The sequence below is a fragment of the Varroa destructor genome, unplaced genomic scaffold (assembly GCF_002443255.2).
Source record: "Varroa destructor unplaced genomic scaffold, Vdes_3.0 BEIS01000002.1, whole genome shotgun sequence".
NCBI lineage: Eukaryota > Metazoa > Arthropoda > Arachnida > Mesostigmata > Varroidae > Varroa > Varroa destructor.
Window position 1 is genome coordinate 51,389,652 of NW_019211455.1, and position 17,803 is coordinate 51,407,454.

A 17,803-nucleotide genomic window follows, 5' to 3' on the forward strand; every position below is an offset into this window, starting at 1 on the left:
TGATGCTTGTCCGCAGTAACTATTCGTCTGGTAAATTCGAGAAAACGAGGTGAACTTGTTAGTGACTAAGTTGACGGTGTTAAGGAGACCCATTCCGTTAACATTCGCCTGGTATTCAGCATTGTTTCGTTCTTTCTATTGCATTTTCATGAACGTTACTAAATGAACGCAAATGTTGAGTGAGAAACTCACACCTGTAATAGACTGACCATTATTAGCACCCTCAACCTACGTTCTAGAGATCCTACAGTCAGAATGAATCAGCAACACTGCACAGGCCGTGAATAAATTAGACATCAGTAATACTTCATATTAACATAATGGCTTCCCTCCTTTCCGTGCAGCTGTTTTTATTCCGACGTTGCAGTTACCTTCCCGACTCAACCCTTATCAATAACGGTCTTGATTATTATATTTGGCAATGCACACGAACTTGCACAATGGCAACAATCGGTGCCGTTGGCAAAATCGAGGGACTTCTCGTCATATCGTCGCAAAACACTGCACCGGGTCTAATATTACGTATAGCAATAATAGCGTTTCTTGTGTGCGTTCATGGGGGCTGTCTCTCAGCGCGTTTATTGGTCTGCTGTATGATCTTTTAGTTGTCTTGTTGTTCTTATGGGGTTCGGTGGCTACGTCAGCGCCCGTTCCGGCATCCCTTGCGTATGCAAACGCTGATCGTTAACATTGATATTAGATAACGATGCTGCTGTTATTGTTATTGTCGCTATTGGCGATAAGACGATGGCCATTTCTCTTTGCATGACACAAATGATAAGAGTGATATTGGAGCGATAAACCGTTTTATGCGGTTTTCCTTTTCCCCTACTCTCTCTTCTCTCTCTCTGGCTCAAGTTTAGCTACTATATATAACAAACACGATGAACAACAACAACATTAAATAGAATATGGCCGATGCGGCGCGAGATGCCTCTCGCGAGGGCAACCGAAGTTGGTTTTGGATTCTTTAGCTGAGCGGAAAGGACCTCTTCCATTCTGTATGTTGCCAGCTTACAGAAGATAGAAAAATGCTCGGGCCATGTGCGGCGCCATCTACCGCCATTTTCTTTGTGCCGAATCGGCTCAAAGTGACTACTGCCGCTTGATTCGTACACATTAAGAAAGCCGTTACTTCTATTCCTGCCGGTTGGAATGGCTCTAATAAAGGCAAATATTTGGCCAGCTGTCGGCGGCAGCGGCGCTTGTCCCACGGCCGCCGGATCCAATGACAAGGATCACTATTATTATGTCTTAGTACTGGTCGTGGAAGTATTCGATTAAACGTTACGCCACCGAATAAAGCTGCAGATCGTGGCTGACGGGGACGTCCACGGCTATAAACACGGAACATAAATGTGTCGGAGAAGGCAGCTATGGGTGGTCAACATCGACACTTTCTTATGCGCTGTTATTTGCCCATTCGTCGGAACACGGGATGCCGATGATCGCCTACAAGTGATTTGCTTGAGCCTGATCGGCGTTTTGTTGTTGCTGACATTTTCAATATATCGTGATATGTCCATCTGTCTGTATGTGCTTTTGAGTGAACGTACGCGGGTGCGCACACTAGCACAAAGACGAACCCGGTGCCAGCAGATCCAGGACACGAAGTGGTATCGATGTAGTATAGATTACTGTTTGGAACCAGCCTGTGCTCGAACGGGCAGCGAGCGAACGTGGGGAAAGCCCCAGGAACGGGTAGACCAAAGGGGTTGGGCGAAGAATTTTGGTAGGGAAGGGGCCCTTTAGTAGGAAGGAATGCGAGTTAGCCGCAATTGTACGTTTCCATCTTCCAGATTATCAAACAGCAGCAACTGGGGTGTAATTCTTCGGCGATCCACATTGCTTGATCGATTCGTGTGAATTTTGTCGCCAGTGATAACTGGTGGATTTTATGACTTTGCTGGTGGCCATCAAAAATAGTCATTGTTATGTAACGAGTTTTTTACTTTCGAGATGTTCCTGATGTGAGCTGTAGTTCTAACTAGCTGCTAACGAAGCCAGCTCGGTCTCATTGCAAGCAGACGCAAATTTAAAAAAATGTATGTTTCATAATAGATCTGTAAGGGATCAGTGTAGCATTCTAAAAGTTAGGGCGAACGGGCAAATCAATAACGATAATGTCTGACAAAGATTACGTTGGAGCGTAAGCCGTGACCCCCTGGTTGCAATCTTCCGTCAGCCTGTTATGTGTGTAGTAAGCATACGAGATATACAACTACTGCAGTACATGTATATATGTATATATCAGTATAAACGGAGCATCCTTAAGCTGAAAATAACCACCCATCCGATATGGTGATCTATTTAATTATTATAGATGATATTTTGTCGAAAACCGAATCAACTGACGTAAGTACGCCGAAGGCTATTTATTATACGGCAGTCGCGTCGTATTCGTACATATTATGCAACGTAAATAGCTAGATAAAAATGTGCTCTATTCTAATCAATATTACTCCATGCTACCATCAATAATACTATATACTTATTACACTATGCACGTGAAGACGTAATGTAGATGTAGAACTACGGCTACTCGTTTTGACACGGCCCTCATATAACGCAGCTGCAAAATGTTTTTAGACGTAGCTTTTACGTTGCCCGGGATTTTTCTCGAATGATTGTATTATACATGTTTTCTATAACTGTATTTTTTTTCGTGGGTGGTGGTCAACTTCCTGAATAATTTTGGCGCTACACAGCTGATCCGCGGGTGACCGGACATCATTATAATTTACATTGCCATACAGCCAGCAACATCGTGATTGAAAGAAAATTAATGGTGAAACGTGTCGTGGCGTACTTGAGCCATTGTATATCGTTTGCTAGGCAAATCATCGGACGAGCGAGACCAGATCCATTTCGTGGGCATAGAGGGGTATACTTTGCCAAAAAAAAAGAAAGTGGACTAATATAAGGCATGACGCTATTGCCACACGATACGCAGTAGCAGCGATAACAGAATCGTGTTACTATTACTATGTTGTAACCGTACTATCGTCAGTATAGGTTATTTTCCGCTATGCTTCAATGAAGATTCATATAAATAGCCGATAACAGATAAATAGGCATTCGTTCTTTGTTCCGGCAATAGCCTAGTGGGTAACACGGTCTAGGTTCGAACCCGGACATAGAAACTATTTATTTCGCCCTGGAAATCAGCCAGCGTTCCGACGTAATGATGGAACGGCTCTGCATTAACTGCATCAGTACACAAATGTTTTCAGTTTCCGAATCCATCCGAAAAATCTCCGTTCTAATCCGACGGTAGAGGATCACACTGTTAGTTTGTTGACCTACAGCAAAATTTGAGACCGGTACATATTGTACATTCTATTTGGATACATAACTGTTTAACAACTAGAAATGTTCATGTATTTGGTTGGTCGTGTCCCTATAATTAAAGAATTATTAAAAACTAGTCTTAGTTTAAGAAGTAACAGACGACACCGATGTAGGATGCCTTTTGTTGCTACGATCGTAGTGTTTTTCTTGAAAAACAAGCTATGGAAATATGGCCATTGTTTTAGCCGCTCGTCATGGTATCATTTCATATTAATGTGTGTATCCAGTTTCAACAGAGTTCTTGCGAATTGGTCTGATAAAACGGGTCGCTGTGAATCTAGAATTTACACCGTTTCAATTGAGGCCTTCTTGTAACTTACTACTGATATTGAATTGTTACGTGCTTACGTGTGCTGCTGAAGACTTCCACCTTAGCTAGCTCTATATCCCGATGTCAGGATTGCCTTTGTTAGTTTCTGTTTCTGGCTTTAACTCGTAGCCCAATGCCAACTCGAGACATAATAATCAAAGCGCCAGCTCATGCTTCGGAAACGCACCCCGATCAGATAACATTCTTGTCGTTGTTTCAAAGGTTTAAAAAAAATTTACATCTAAAAACATTATCGCCAGAGAGCTGCCTCAATACAGACAGCTGGGTGTAACGGTTTGTATTAGACTTTTAATTGTTCCTAATTTTCTGTTTCTTCTGTGTAATATATATATATATATATATATATATATATATATATATATATATATATATATTAAAGGATTTTAATCATTTTTGCCGAATTACATATAGTAATAATGTCTGTTACTGTTAAGGCTATTTGCACAGAACTTTACAAAAATTACGATGAGTGTGCATAGTTATGCACGAGCTGCAGAGCGACGGATGGACGGACGCTCATTGATAGGACAAGTGCACTTTCCCGCAGCGTAGTCCTAGAACGCCAGTCTGCCCACGACAGTCCCTGATCCAAGCTTTTGGCCGGCCGTTTGTCAATACAATGGCAGGTCTATGTGAACATGTTAAATGTGTTAAGTATTACTACTACAGCGGTCGCGACGGCCGCCATTCTCTGACCCAACAGCGCAGCTTAACCCTAAAATGCTTCATGTGTAACTTCAGTCTGTTGTGCTCTAGCTCGGATTTCGGTGTGGCTGTTCAGCGGATCTTGTGAAATGCCCCCCCCCCCCCCCCAAAACTGCCCAGCAATTTTATGAGGTTGAATCGGGTTTCTGATAGCGTTCAGTCGGTTGATTGGTCGGGTGGGTCGAACTGTGATCAAGCGAATTGCAAAACTGCAACAAAACGTATACTGTTATGAGTATATTATCGAAAGCTAGTAAGGAGAAGGCCCAGGCTAATGCGAAAACAATCAAAGAGAGTATAAGCAATACAAGGTGCTTTTACGGTAACGAAAAGGTAAAAAAACAACCTTGTAACAGTAGCGCGGCGCAGAATAAAAGTAACAACACTTTGACAAGTATTGGGCTCAACAGCCAAGAACCACATGTAACGCACCTTAATTCACCGGTGTTGAACTACGAAACGCGGTGGTTATGCCTAAAACCTGCCTATGCCATTTGGTCGAAATGTTATGTAAATTAGATAGTATTATCTAGATATAGGTTGAATTGTTTAATTGAAAATCTTTGCTGCTTCCAAGGTCAATTATCTTTGATTTGTAAGATAATAGATTCGCTCTTTATGATACAAGTTAAATTATTATGGCATTGCCCACAGCATGTTAGCTTTATTGTGTTACATGTACAAACCTGGAATTAGAAGATATATTTCCTTAATCTAGCCAGTCTAGTCTATAGTTTATGGAAATGATTGAAATTTACTGGAAACGAATATAATTAAAGTGGGTTTCGGTATGAAATAGAGCGAATAATAGGTATTACTGTGTTTGCAACTATACATGTTCTTGGTTAGAGGGTTTCTTTTGGATATATTTCCCGCTTATGTAACCCTTGATTCTTCGTGAGAAATTTGGCGGAACAGCGGTAGGCTCATACACGAGAGTTGTGTGGTTTCCTTCTAAATCTCTTTTTTTTTTTATCGGGCGATCTTCTCAAATAGAAACGATAATGAAAAGATAACGCACGCTTTGAATACAACCAGCTGCCAGATATAAGAATCCATTTTCAATTAGGAACGTTTCACTAGTTCGAATTTCAGTCTGAGGGAACTAACGAAACTGGTCCATACACTTTCTTCCGTTAAAATGAAAGACTAGCAAACCGCAAGACCGAAATGCTTTCCGTCTCACGTTGTGCACGGACGGTTGGTTTACGCTTGCATCTTTGCATCGCCTATTGGTCTTCTGTAATCTTTTCAACTACTTTATCTCTTCCTAATATTGCTACCAGAACAATGATTGACACGCAAAGACAGACAATAGTTGGCATTGCTTCGTCCGTAAATGGAAATTATCGATTGCCATTTCGCCAACTGACGGTTACATAAGATCATTGCGAGTCAACATGGAGGTATGACAGGCACTCTATGCTGAATGCCTTAGTCTGGCAATTTATCTTTCAGCCATCCATGTGTTTGGCGCCCCGGCGACTGAACCTCGCCCCTTGAAGATGAACCAAAATACGCCTCAGCAATCTGTTGTTCTAGACCATTATATCACAATGTAGCCAATGTATCATATCACAGATGTTAATTGCCAGCTTTATTTTGAATTTGCGCTTGGCCAGGCCTAACATAACAAATGGAACGATCCTTTTAGTGCCTATTTTTCTAGACCACATAGAGAGACGGTTCTTTCCATCATGCATAGGAGTAATTTAATCATTCTAGCGTTTCCTGTTGTAGGATGCAATTCTATTGTAGGCCACAATTGTATCAACCCCATAATCGTATGGCGGCGTTATGATATCTGCATCACCCGTGCCAGCTTTCAGTGCTAGCCCATTGTCTCGGCTTGAATGAATACGTCCATACAACCCGACCGCGAAGATGTCCTATGATAATCGAAACACACAGACACATACACAATATACATTAAGTACACGACGAACGCCTATAGCAGCTCCGCTATAGCTGTCACTGCTAGAACCAGCGCCGCTTGAAATGTTATTTCCTTTTTTTACAACGATAGAAAAAAAAACAAAGTAAGTTCTGGACGCGTTCAAAAGTTGGCTGAAAATCGGAACAATCCGCCGTTGGTCGGCCCGATAGCGATCACAGCGCTTGCGTATGCAGCGGCAAGCTCAATGACGGGACGCAACGTAACATTTCGGTGTAGTGTTCGTACAAAGGAAAACTTTCTCTGCTTGCTCGACAGCAAGTCCGCCAAACTGTAATGCGAAAAACATTAGATTGATCGGCAGATGATGAGGTTCGGCGACGACGATAACGGTGGCGGGGGCCAGTAGAAGACAGTGGCTATTTAATAGCGACGCGGGTCGTCATGATAAGCGAGAAAATGATAGCCCATAGTAGAGGTGGCATACGACGTTTCTAGTCGTCTCTATTTCGACCCGTCCGTCAGGCGTGATCACGTTCAAATGACGGCTCACTTGTCGTTACGGTGAGCATTCGTGTCTATTATTCATAACGAGCATTTCAGTTCTTGTAATATGGTTTTTCGCAGTATCATTTGTTGTTGTAGCTTTGTACATTGGAGGAAAAGGGTTCGAGAAAGAGATTCGGACGACGTCGCTACGCTCCATTACTACCTATTACAAAAATCGAATGTCGTAGTTCATTGCGTCATTAAACTGCGCTACGTAACAACTGATATTATTTTTTAACGTAAATAGCATTGAGAACTTTCAGTACTGAGCGTGTGCCTTCGTAACTGAAATCTGTAGTCGAGGATTGTTTAAGGCCATCATTTGGGTTAATTATTTGGTTGTTGCTATCAACTTATTAATGATAGGGATATCCAGTCTGTCTTCAAGGGCGTCATTGGATTCTGGGCAATGTAACCGATTGTTAAGCGGACAGCCCAAAAGTGCCAAAAAAAACACGGAAGCGTACATATATTTTAGCAGACGATACGACGAAGCCAGAATAAATATAATCAAATGAAAAGTTTGATACTTCTTCTGTGCCTTCAGCGAAATCACGCAAGAATGAACATATTTCTCAGATAGCAAGAGACTTCAAAGTGCTTCTAAAATCGACGGACTATTTACTGGGTGGCGGGGTGGATATTAGCGAGAAACTTGAAGCACAATTGAGTGCGTCAGGTGATGCCATGCTCCGGGTTAAAATCTGAAGTGCTTTTCCTGCTAAAGCTAAAAATGATTCGCCTTTATTTCAAATGTGACGGACTTGTATATCCATTGCTATCATTGGTAGTATTATAAATTGAGTAAACGAATGGTTTAGCATCGTATTTTTGTTTACAAGATGTAGAATTTGCTGTTTACTTTGGCTACATTGAATGTTCTATGAATAAGTAAGCTTTGCAGAAATTCTAGCAGTGGACATTTTGGCTAGAAATCGTCTGCTATTGCCATTTTATTTGGAACTCAGGTAATACCAACAATTCTACTTGATTCACTTCAGATTCAAAATGCAAATTATACGCGGATTGGTAGAATACCTTCAGGTATATTACCACCCTCCCGTCTAATGGACGAACTCTCTGTAAACACGAAAGCTGTACCTTTAGGGTTTGTTAATCGCTTGACATATCAATGTGTCCAAAATTGACCGATGTACTAAAGGGCATTACTAAAGGGACTGACGTTGCAAGCTATTAGGTAATAAACAAAGTAAAAAAGAACAACAAGGAAAGTAAGAAGGGGCTATTACAAACGTGATCCCGGTATTTTATGTTCGTAAGAAGTGGGCAAATCGACTTAGCTTCTTTTGTCGCGTCTGACTGAGCGTTGTACGGAGACAGTACGTGAACAACGTTGTCGCATACTTTCGCTGCTGCTCTAGCAATGACCGATGGTGAGAGAAGGGCCACCGGGCCAGTTGGCCCGGGTCTTATTATCCGCACTTATTTCGTATCAGAAGGCTCATTCCGAATCGACAATAGGCAACTTTATTAACGTACGGTTGTTAGCGCTATTCAAAAACCAAGTTCTTTATTAAAAACAAAAAAAGACGAGGAAAATCCGTACGTTTCACTGGCGAGCTAAATTCACTAAGTAACGCAAATCAAACCTCACGATAATAGTCGCTGCGCTATAATACATAAATACTTAAAAGAACGAATATTTTACTCGGGTTGTTTCGTCATTCACTTCATGTTAGTTTGTGGCCGGAAACGCGTTTTTACTTAGCATATAACAGGACTGAGGTATGAGAACCAGTTTCGTGGTATTGAATTTAAGATATTGTTAACACTTGAATTTAGCTGCTGTACTTTTCCTAAGAAGGGCACGCTAGAAATAAGCGAAAGAAGAGAGATGGCAGTGGCCTGTTGTTACCGTTATACATGAAACCATCGCCGGCAACAAACAATTGATGTATGGTGAAAGCCAATGCAGTTTGTCCTTTGTTGGTCCATAGGCGAAAACTGAAACCAGAATGCCACGACACTGGCATCATATTGTCGGCTTCTTGTGTTTTTGTGGACAAACACTTTATTGGATATTGTTACCATAATAGTAACGACGTGACTTTTTTTACTCTACAATACCTTGCTATCCAGCAGACTTTGTGGGCGATACTAGAAGCGATAACTTTGGTGAAACGAAGGATTCAATAAGCACGACGTCATACTGCACTAACATGTTCAAACAGCTTATTGTAATTAACCCGACCTGTTATTATAGGACACGACGAGATATACCGAACACAGCTCAATCTGAATTTTTCGTGATCTTTTCCCCAGCGTCGTACGTAGCCGAACGTCATAAAATAGAATCGGATCGAAAAAGAAAAAAAAAGAAAAAAACATACGTTAGGATGTTTTTTTAGCTGGAAATAATATTGTGCGGCTGCTGCCACTGCTATTCTTAAATAGCGCGGGGTTCAAGTGGTTCGTCATTTAAAGTGATTTGTTTGTTTATTTATCAGTAGACCCCGTCGGTCATGCGTTAAAAGTCTCAGACACCCGGAGATCGCATTGCTACACAGACTATCAGCTATATTGATCGCTTTCTATGTGAACGACGCTATTTAGTACGCTCGTAGGCAGCCGATAATGGTTGGTGTTAGCAGTGAGCTAACATCAACCGTTACCGGCCTCGCCGAAAGGTAGACACAGTGGTCGTTCTCAAAGCAGCGACAACGCCAGCACGACGGCTGAAGAACACGATGTTTCCTTACTTCAAATCATTTGTCTGGCTCTGCAACAGAGAAAAAGTGTTCATATCTTTCCGTATGAGTGCGCCTGAAGTAACATCTTATCGACGATAATCATAAATATAAAAGGCTTACCGCCGGCGATGACATTGGCAGGAAACGTATAAGCGCTACGCGTGTCCTTGTTCCTGAATACCGAACTGTACCTGCGTTCATTCCATGCATTAGTACGGTCTTACAGAAAAGTGTGTAATTTGGCCGCTGATATATCGTCTATAACGTTTTTCCAGCTTTTCCAAGCAAAAAGATTTTCGAACTTTGACGTTAAAACGATCTACGCAAGGGATCGCTGTGTTTTGACCAATGTGCCCAACTTGTTAAGATATTTAGCTCCAAATTACTATTCCGCATTTTAACTTCATTGAACTTGATACTTGAAAGTGTCAAAATCACTACAATAGATGTCCAATATTATTATTATTATTATTATTATTAGAAGGGTTTGAGCGGAGAGAAACAGTTGAGCGCAATGGATCGGTCAGACTATAAACTGAGGTTATTTGATATTGAAATCTAAGAATAGTAAGCTGAAAAGTGCTCTTTTTTCAAATAGCTACACACAGGTCTATAGCACTCGGAGGGGAATGTTCTATTTGATTTAATAAATTTTTATATAATTTCGTGTGAAGGATAAGAAAGCGTCAAGTAAGCCCTTGAGATGTTCCACTATAGACATAAACCGCACGGCGGAGACCGCGGCGCCACTGTAACTCGATTAAAATACTATATATTTGTAGACGTCTGAAAAGCAGAAAAAGACACGGTCTATTTACAGTATCTTGTCATCTGGGTCATATAATGTTAATGGGAAATCAGCCTTTTTTGTGCCGCCCTGTGTAGACGAATGAATGACCTGATTAAAACCAGCTAAATCAGCGGTGACCTCCCTAAATTTAGGGAGTCTTGTTGGCGATAGCTGCCGCCTGTGCCTGCGTTTCAGCGTCCTTAAAATAGATTAGCCGATTTCATCATAGCTTCGACCGCTACATGTGCCGTAACACTGTCACAAACTACAGTAGACGGCGAGAAGCGACAGTGGACAGGCGTTGTAAAGCGGTAAAGCAGCAATGCATAACAGAAACAACGTAAAGGTCGCCATAACATCAGAGTTTTTGCGGTGCTGGGAGCGCAAAAGCCGGAAGTGGCAGGGAAAAAGTTGTCTGACCACATTTCAGAAAGCGAACTTCGTCGTTCAGAAAGAAGATTCATTGTTATTGGTACGGTAATTAATTCTGAAATGATAATATTGTCGTACAGCCATATCAAAAGTTACCTTCAACGGCAAAAAGATCTGAAATACCAACTCGATCCGGTTGGCTTTGAGGGATGTCCTTTTGACGGCCGATGACTCCGATGGACCGTTGACGGGGGCAGTCCACAAATGAAAGCCAAATGTTTAAGCAACGCTCATAAACGCGTCGGCCCAGGAATATCACAGACAAGCATACGGCGAACAGGAAGGACCAATAACGCCGACACAGTCTATTAAAGAAAACCAAAGCTTCAGAATTCGTCATTTACTATAAACTGTGGGGAAAGGACCAATTTCTTGATACAGAGATCTGATTGACTGTCAGTAATTGCCTTAGGGTCCGAACGACAAATTGGTAAACGGGAAGTGCATTGATTATGGCACGACCGGAAACAGTGGGAAAAGAAGCCAATAACTATACCTGAATTAAGAATCAGTTCGTTATTAGAACATTAGGCGTTATTAAATATCTAAGCGTTCGTGAAGCGCAACTATAAAAAAAAACTAAACTTATTAGTAACTTTTTTAGTATTTTTTATTTTATATCAGATTTTAGTATTTTTAGTATTAAGTTATACTGTGCCTAACAAGCGTCTAATGTTATTTAATATAATATTACCAAATAAATATTTCTACCGAATAGATATAACAATTGTTATTTAAACAAATGTGAGGCTCGTTAAACATTGCTATCGAAAAGTACCGTACGAATTAAATTAACGAAAAACGCATAATAAAAATTGCGAATTAATAAATAACTAGCTGTTAAAAGTTCTTATTTACAAACAAAAACACAAGAGCGCATTAAAATGCAAGTAATGCATTGGTCCAGTAAGGCTCTGTAAACAGTCGAGCTATCTATAATGCACGTCTGGTAACGGATAGATCCAGCGCCTATCCGGTTCCTATTTTTTTATCTAGCCTCAATGCGAAAGAACACGTGGAATAGGGAAGGGCTATTACACTTATCTAATTCGTATTGACTTCTTTCTAAAAAGTTCCACAAAACCCCATGGGAGAGAAGAATGGTTGGGAATAATTTCGAAACAATAACTACGATAACGTATCAACATTTTGTGAATAAAATTGCCTGCTTACAAGCTGACAAAACTCATTATCTTGTTGTAGCTTATTCATTTGTTTTTTTGTAGCAGATCGAAATTTGGGTATCTGTTGATCGTGCTCCAAAATAGTATCACTTGGCCGGGCGTCCTTGGACGTTCATTCTCCTAATTCATTTCTCCGTTCATTTTAATGGAGTTGTAGCTAACGCGTAATACTAGCAAGTCTAGTGGCATGCAGTTCAGTTATTAACCATTAGCGATATATTCATATTTATTGAATAGCTGGTCGATCAAGCCGACACGGATACGCCTAGTCGGCTTTCGCTATTGGACCAGAGATGATTCGTAGTGCGTCGGGACTGTATGGAAAAAAACTCGGTTCTTTTGAAACACGAAGAAAAGTTACATCGAACGTAAAAGGTCATCGTATGTAGAACCATTTCTACCGAAAATATCGATGTTCGCTTATTTGAGAAAATAATTAATGCGTCATAAACTCAAAAGAAGTCACTTATTCATTACGGCAGTAATAGTATATTGTTAGCAGTTTATAGCTGGACACTTTTATTGGAAAGAAGGATCCAAATTCATAGATATTGCCCTCTGCTCGTGCTCTTCACAAAAAGTTCATATTCAGTCACACATGGTTTCAGCTAATGTCCTGTAATGATTGGTGCTTTAACCTTTTTCCGCGCCCCTTCTTCGAAAAGCTGCTCTCGGGTTCCGAAACGAGACTATAAATCTAGTTTCTACGTTCGCTTGAAACAAACGGTGGGTTTAGCATGTATTTATTAATGTATCTCATAAATATAACTAGTAAGAGAAGTATATATAATTTTTGGGAAGACTGAGCGAAAACGTACGTTACAAAGCAAAAAAAAACATAAGAATTTTGACAATTCACTAGAACCAGAATGATGGTTTAATCTCTTTGCCCAGGCTGGGCAACATAGCTTTCTTTTTAGATGGACCAACACCTTTTGTGTACTTCTTTTGACTGAGTTTACTGAGTTTTACTTCCTAAGTGATTGTGTGCAGATTTAGCTAAATGGACTGATTTCTACACATGTAAACATGGTACATTCGTTCTTAAATTTGGGCCGGTCCAGGCGGGCAAAACAATCAGCCATAACGTAGTAACATGTAACGCCGAAAAGAATACATTAAACTTTAGGAAGTTATTTAACATCACTTAGGAGCTCTGCCCCGAAATACGACACATTTTACAAATCTACATGAAGCCACACTTCTACTATATATAAAATTATGCCATTAGCGCAGAGCTTGCCTCTCAGTAACGCTACGTATCTGTCACTAGTTTAGTAGTAGTAGTACTCACAGTAGGTTTTACCCTCTTGCCTCGAGTTCTTCTCTAAATGTTTTCATGCGAACGCTGTACTTATCTTTTTTTCTTCTTTTCTTACAACTTTTCGATGTAAAGAAACTATCAGCAGCAGATATTGGTTGTGTCGACGTTGTTTTGTGCTAACTACTGGTCGAGCGAATGATACAGCTGGAGGCAGTCTAGCTAGGTATATTATACGTGTCTCTCTATGCCGCTTCCGTTACCAACGTTTGTTTGTTGTACCGCAGCAGAACGGCATCAATGCTCGCCGACAGGTACATCGTACAACAGCCAAGGTATCGGCGGTCTGATAGGCTGATAGCGGTGATCGTACATGTTCCAGCTGATTCGGTCGAACGGGTTGTCTGTTATTCGATACAATCAACGTGACAAAACGTAACGGTAACAATGCCATCTGTACACGTATTCTGCTGTTTCATTTACTCAACATAGGACTCTCGCAGTGTTATAGTAAATGGTATATGACCTAACGTGGCTTACCCGCGTGGGTGTCGTAATGCCGATAAAATATTAATAAAGATTTGAAAATCCATATGCATACTGTAGACGTTTGGTCACAAGCGTCGATGTTCATTTAAACCCTCCAAGCTAGAATTGAGTTTGACCAACTATTCGTTTCGGATTGAAACATCTTACCGATAAAGGTTATTTCCATTTTATTAGACCTGGGAAGTGCCACACCTATATGGGTTCGAATCGGACTATGTACGAGACTCGCTGATAAAACGCTTCAGGATCTACAGATGTTGAAAAGGACCGCAGTGTTTGCTAACGGCGAAGTTGTCACCGGCCGAATATGGTTGAAAGCACAGAGTAGCCAGTTAAAATGACTCGTTCATTGACTGGCAATATCTTGGACCGCGCGATTCGCTGATAGCTGAAATTCCTTGCAGCGCTTTGGTCAGACGCATGTTTAAAAGGTCCGCTAAAGAGGTTCTGACAGCCGCAGTCACAGAGATCTTACTGAGCGTACAAAGCTGCCACTGATGCCTCAGTGCGTGAATAGATGAAAGACTAGTGGTGCTTGGGAGCATCGCAGATAAAGCAGAGTGAATAAAAGGTACGAAGGCGTCGTTCATCAGGAATACGCACACGGTTCACAGTTACTGTACTGCAATAAATAAGGCACCGGATCCCAGAATATCCTAGACTGAATCACATATGCAATCGGAACATGGGATCTAGGTTCTACGATAGATGGTTCTGCGGCGACGCAGGACTGTAAAACACTTATGGCATTTGAAATGAAGCCACTCAAGACTACGGCTTCATGTTTTCTACAAGGAATGCATACTTAAATGATAATACTTAGTGCGCAAGTTGAAGCATCTCTTTAGCTACAAATAGGGAATTTGAAACATATGGAAGTTCAAATTCAGCTCTATGTTCGAACAAACATAGCTATTGCTCCCCCCTAATATAACAAATCTCAGTAAATCTTTCTTTCTATCAGTATTGATAAGAAATACACGTACTATTATTATTCCAGGTAAATAATTTATTAAAAGACTGTATGAAGTTCCTAGTTCGTATGACAAAGCATGAAGATTAGGAAGTATTGAGCGTTCGTAGATTATATCCCTATGCACACAGAGAAGCAACTAATTGCTATATAAGCTCAGACTTTTCATTTCAGGAGTTAGGAAAAGATATAAGTGCTACACTCAGTACAGAGAAATGTCTATTCAAGTTGTTCATTGCTTCCATAACACATACATTTGGCATCTATTAGAGTTATTTTTATCACAAAAGGAAATATACGGATAAGTCTGTTCCTAACATGTGGCCTTACCGTTTGGGGCTGCTATATGGAGAATTAAGATCGGACACATTCACGGGCCTATCAGTCGATAAGTACCTATCCATTCGCTTTCTGTGATACGTTCGTTTTCAGTGATCGATGCCTCGGGGCGTCCATCGGCCGGTATGCTCACAGGAACCTTGACGGACTTCGGTAATTACGACGAATGCTTGCGCGTCCGCGTTCAGGATGATGACGACGGCAATGAAATCTACAGGTACACAAGCCAACCTACATACGCTTCGCAAGAAAGACGATGACTTTTCTCTTTTCTCCCGTCCAAAAATGTCACCGTTGGCATCTGCCAGCTTAAGAACAGTTGCGTACGTACGTACGTACGTACGTCCGTACGCACGTACGTATGTATATATACAGCTGTTATACTTTGATGATTGATGTCTATCCGTTTTTAGGTGGTGATCAACAAAGACTGAGTTCACAACAGTGTATTGTAAGATGAAAATCCAGAGAATACTTGCTCAGATAGCCACAACAAAATCAACATGTGACATAAGCGTCCTTGACTGTTAGACGTAGTGACGATTCAGTACATGTTATGTCATGGACACACTTCTATAACCAGTGCAGGATCAGTAACGGCAAAGGATACCTATCGCTTCCAAATTTTGTGTTGAATTCTGCCTTCATTTTAGAAACTTGGCGATCGCAGTATGTACTTCTAACTACGAACTTTTTTCGACCTTGATAGTGAGCAAGGCAAATATTCAAGTTACCATTTTGTTGCCTCTAGTTACTAATGTAACCTTTTTACTGTTTCAGAGGCAAATACTGCACACTTAAGTTCACCGCACCGCTACCTCCGAGACCTAAACGTATCCACTATGATATGGTAACAGATAGCTAATGCTTTTTGCCTAAAAATGAAGAAAGATAGATAGAATTTGAAGCCTAACATTTCTCAGTAAATAAAAACGTACAATAACCGCACTTCATTAGTTGTTATAATCCACACTTCGACTGGACCGCTTTTTACATCGCATACATCAAATTACGTTGTGAGAAGAATTCGGGGGAAATGAAGGTTATCCAGTGGCGTCAAGGTCATTGAAGAAAACAAATTATTGGTTCAGTCTGGCAGTTTGAATTTCGTGCGCAACCAGGAATAGTTTCATTTAGCTGGCTGTGTACCGATAAATTCAGGATTCGCGCCCACCTTAAACACATTTCGCACAGTTGCATCTGTCCTGCGACCGAAGTTGAATTGAGCTGACGGAAGACGCAGCAGTTTCACCATCGCTGATGCAAAGAAAAGATGACTTCAGTCACAACTATCCACAAGACGCATCTTTTACAGACTAAGGCACGGACATTCCCATCGAGCAGCAACAAGGTCCTCGTAATCATTACGTCATGAGACCAAAACGCAACAGCGTTATGTTTTGGTTGAAACATATGGTTACAACGCACATACAATATACAATGAAACGAGCATCGGCGCGAATTGAAACTGGCAATTTTGCCGGACAAATGCAGTATGATTCATTTGTGCGCATAGAGCCGTGATGCTTCTTCATAGCTAATTATTACCAACAATGTGCTTTCTAGTAAACCTATTGCTGCAGATAAATGTTTTTACTTTGCTTTCAATACTCTACAGGGTTTCATAGAGGATATAAGCTTTTGTGTTTTACCTCTGAAAACGCCCACGGAACGATTTTTAGCTAGTGTTATTTCGATTTTTCTTAGCATATAGATGCTTATATCTAAAATGGGCCAGTTTTTATATGCTTCAAGCATGCTCCAGTGCAAAGCTGTGTTTATACAGACAACATAGAGAGCCGAAAAACGAATGAAGTTGTATGTTAATGATAACAGTATCGTCACTATAGCTACAGAGTGTTTAAGAGCCTCCGGAATAGAGGAACAGTTCAGGACGAAAAAGGCATGGTTTTGCATTGTCCCTGTTTCAAACTGCTAATCAGGACTTGCCACAAAACGCGCTGGGCAGTAGAAGATCTGCTGCACTATGCTTGGACGAACTGCGGGAACCCTCTAGAACAGGTGTTGGGATTGGGTTGAAAATTGACTGAGCTAAGAATGTCTAACTCCGTTTAAGACAGTCAAAAATCAAGAGCTACACTGATTATACCTACATTATTACTATAAACCTTTGCTAACGGCATAGCGTTTCCGAATTCGATCACCATACTGGTATGTACGTGCGCACACGCATAAATATACATAACATGCAAAAGTTGATCGTTTCTCAATTCTAAACGTGGAAATGTCGACCTCAAGTTTCAACATAACTGGCAAAAGATTACGTACTTAATGATATCATAAAACGGTAAAACTCGTGATATGCCGCAGCAGTAAAAAGTCAAACTACACAGCTTCGAAGAGCAGTGAGTTGTTACGTGCTCAATGTTGAGCGACACACACTTGCCGCCTCAGATGACTAGCTCATTGTCCGCTGCTAATCAGACGACACCTTTATGCTACAAAAAATGTAATACGCGAAACATTGGCGTACCAGTAGACCGAAAAATCTAACAAGCTTTCGATACAGGGATCACGAGAAAGCTGTAAGACCCCGATCATCGAATTACTTTCTATATGTAGTCACAATGTCGGTTCAAAACAACGGTGTTCCGTCCGTCCAGGCGACAGCATTGCAGTTCGCTGCCGCCGTAATTCAGTGTGATGACGGAAAGCCTCTGTTAACAAATCGAGCTTGAGACACAGCAGACTAGCGTGCATACAAGATATATGG

The 17,803-nt window shown here is 41.0% G+C and overlaps 1 protein-coding gene and 1 long non-coding RNA gene across 8 annotated transcripts in view; one reads left to right on the forward strand and one right to left on the reverse strand.

Annotated features, from left to right (window-relative positions):
• Positions 1-17,803, forward strand: part of LOC111244587 (nose resistant to fluoxetine protein 6-like) — a 45,051-nt gene that overhangs the window by 15,156 nt on the left and 12,092 nt on the right. For 5 of the 7 annotated variants that reach the window (XR_015322207.1, XM_022791833.2, XM_022791834.2 and 2 more), the window contains 2 exons: positions 15,163-15,286; positions 15,850-15,919. Coding sequence is in view for 6 of the 7 variants with exons in the window: in XM_022791833.2 (XP_022647568.1) it covers positions 15,163-15,286; positions 15,850-15,919 (194 nt within the window). In the remaining variant the exon portion in view is untranslated. Of the gene's footprint in view, positions 1-12,225; positions 12,329-15,162; positions 15,287-15,482; positions 15,739-15,849; positions 15,920-17,803 lie in introns of those variants that run through there. The other 2 variants (XM_086981545.1, XM_022791837.2) reach the window with 2 other exon arrangements.
• LOC147757967 (uncharacterized) lies at positions 9,269-15,184 on the reverse strand. The gene is made up of 3 exons (XR_015322215.1): positions 15,061-15,184; positions 13,905-14,379; positions 9,269-13,612 (listed from the first exon to the last, which is right to left on the reverse strand). It is a non-coding gene; the product is annotated as an uncharacterized LOC147757967 (long non-coding RNA).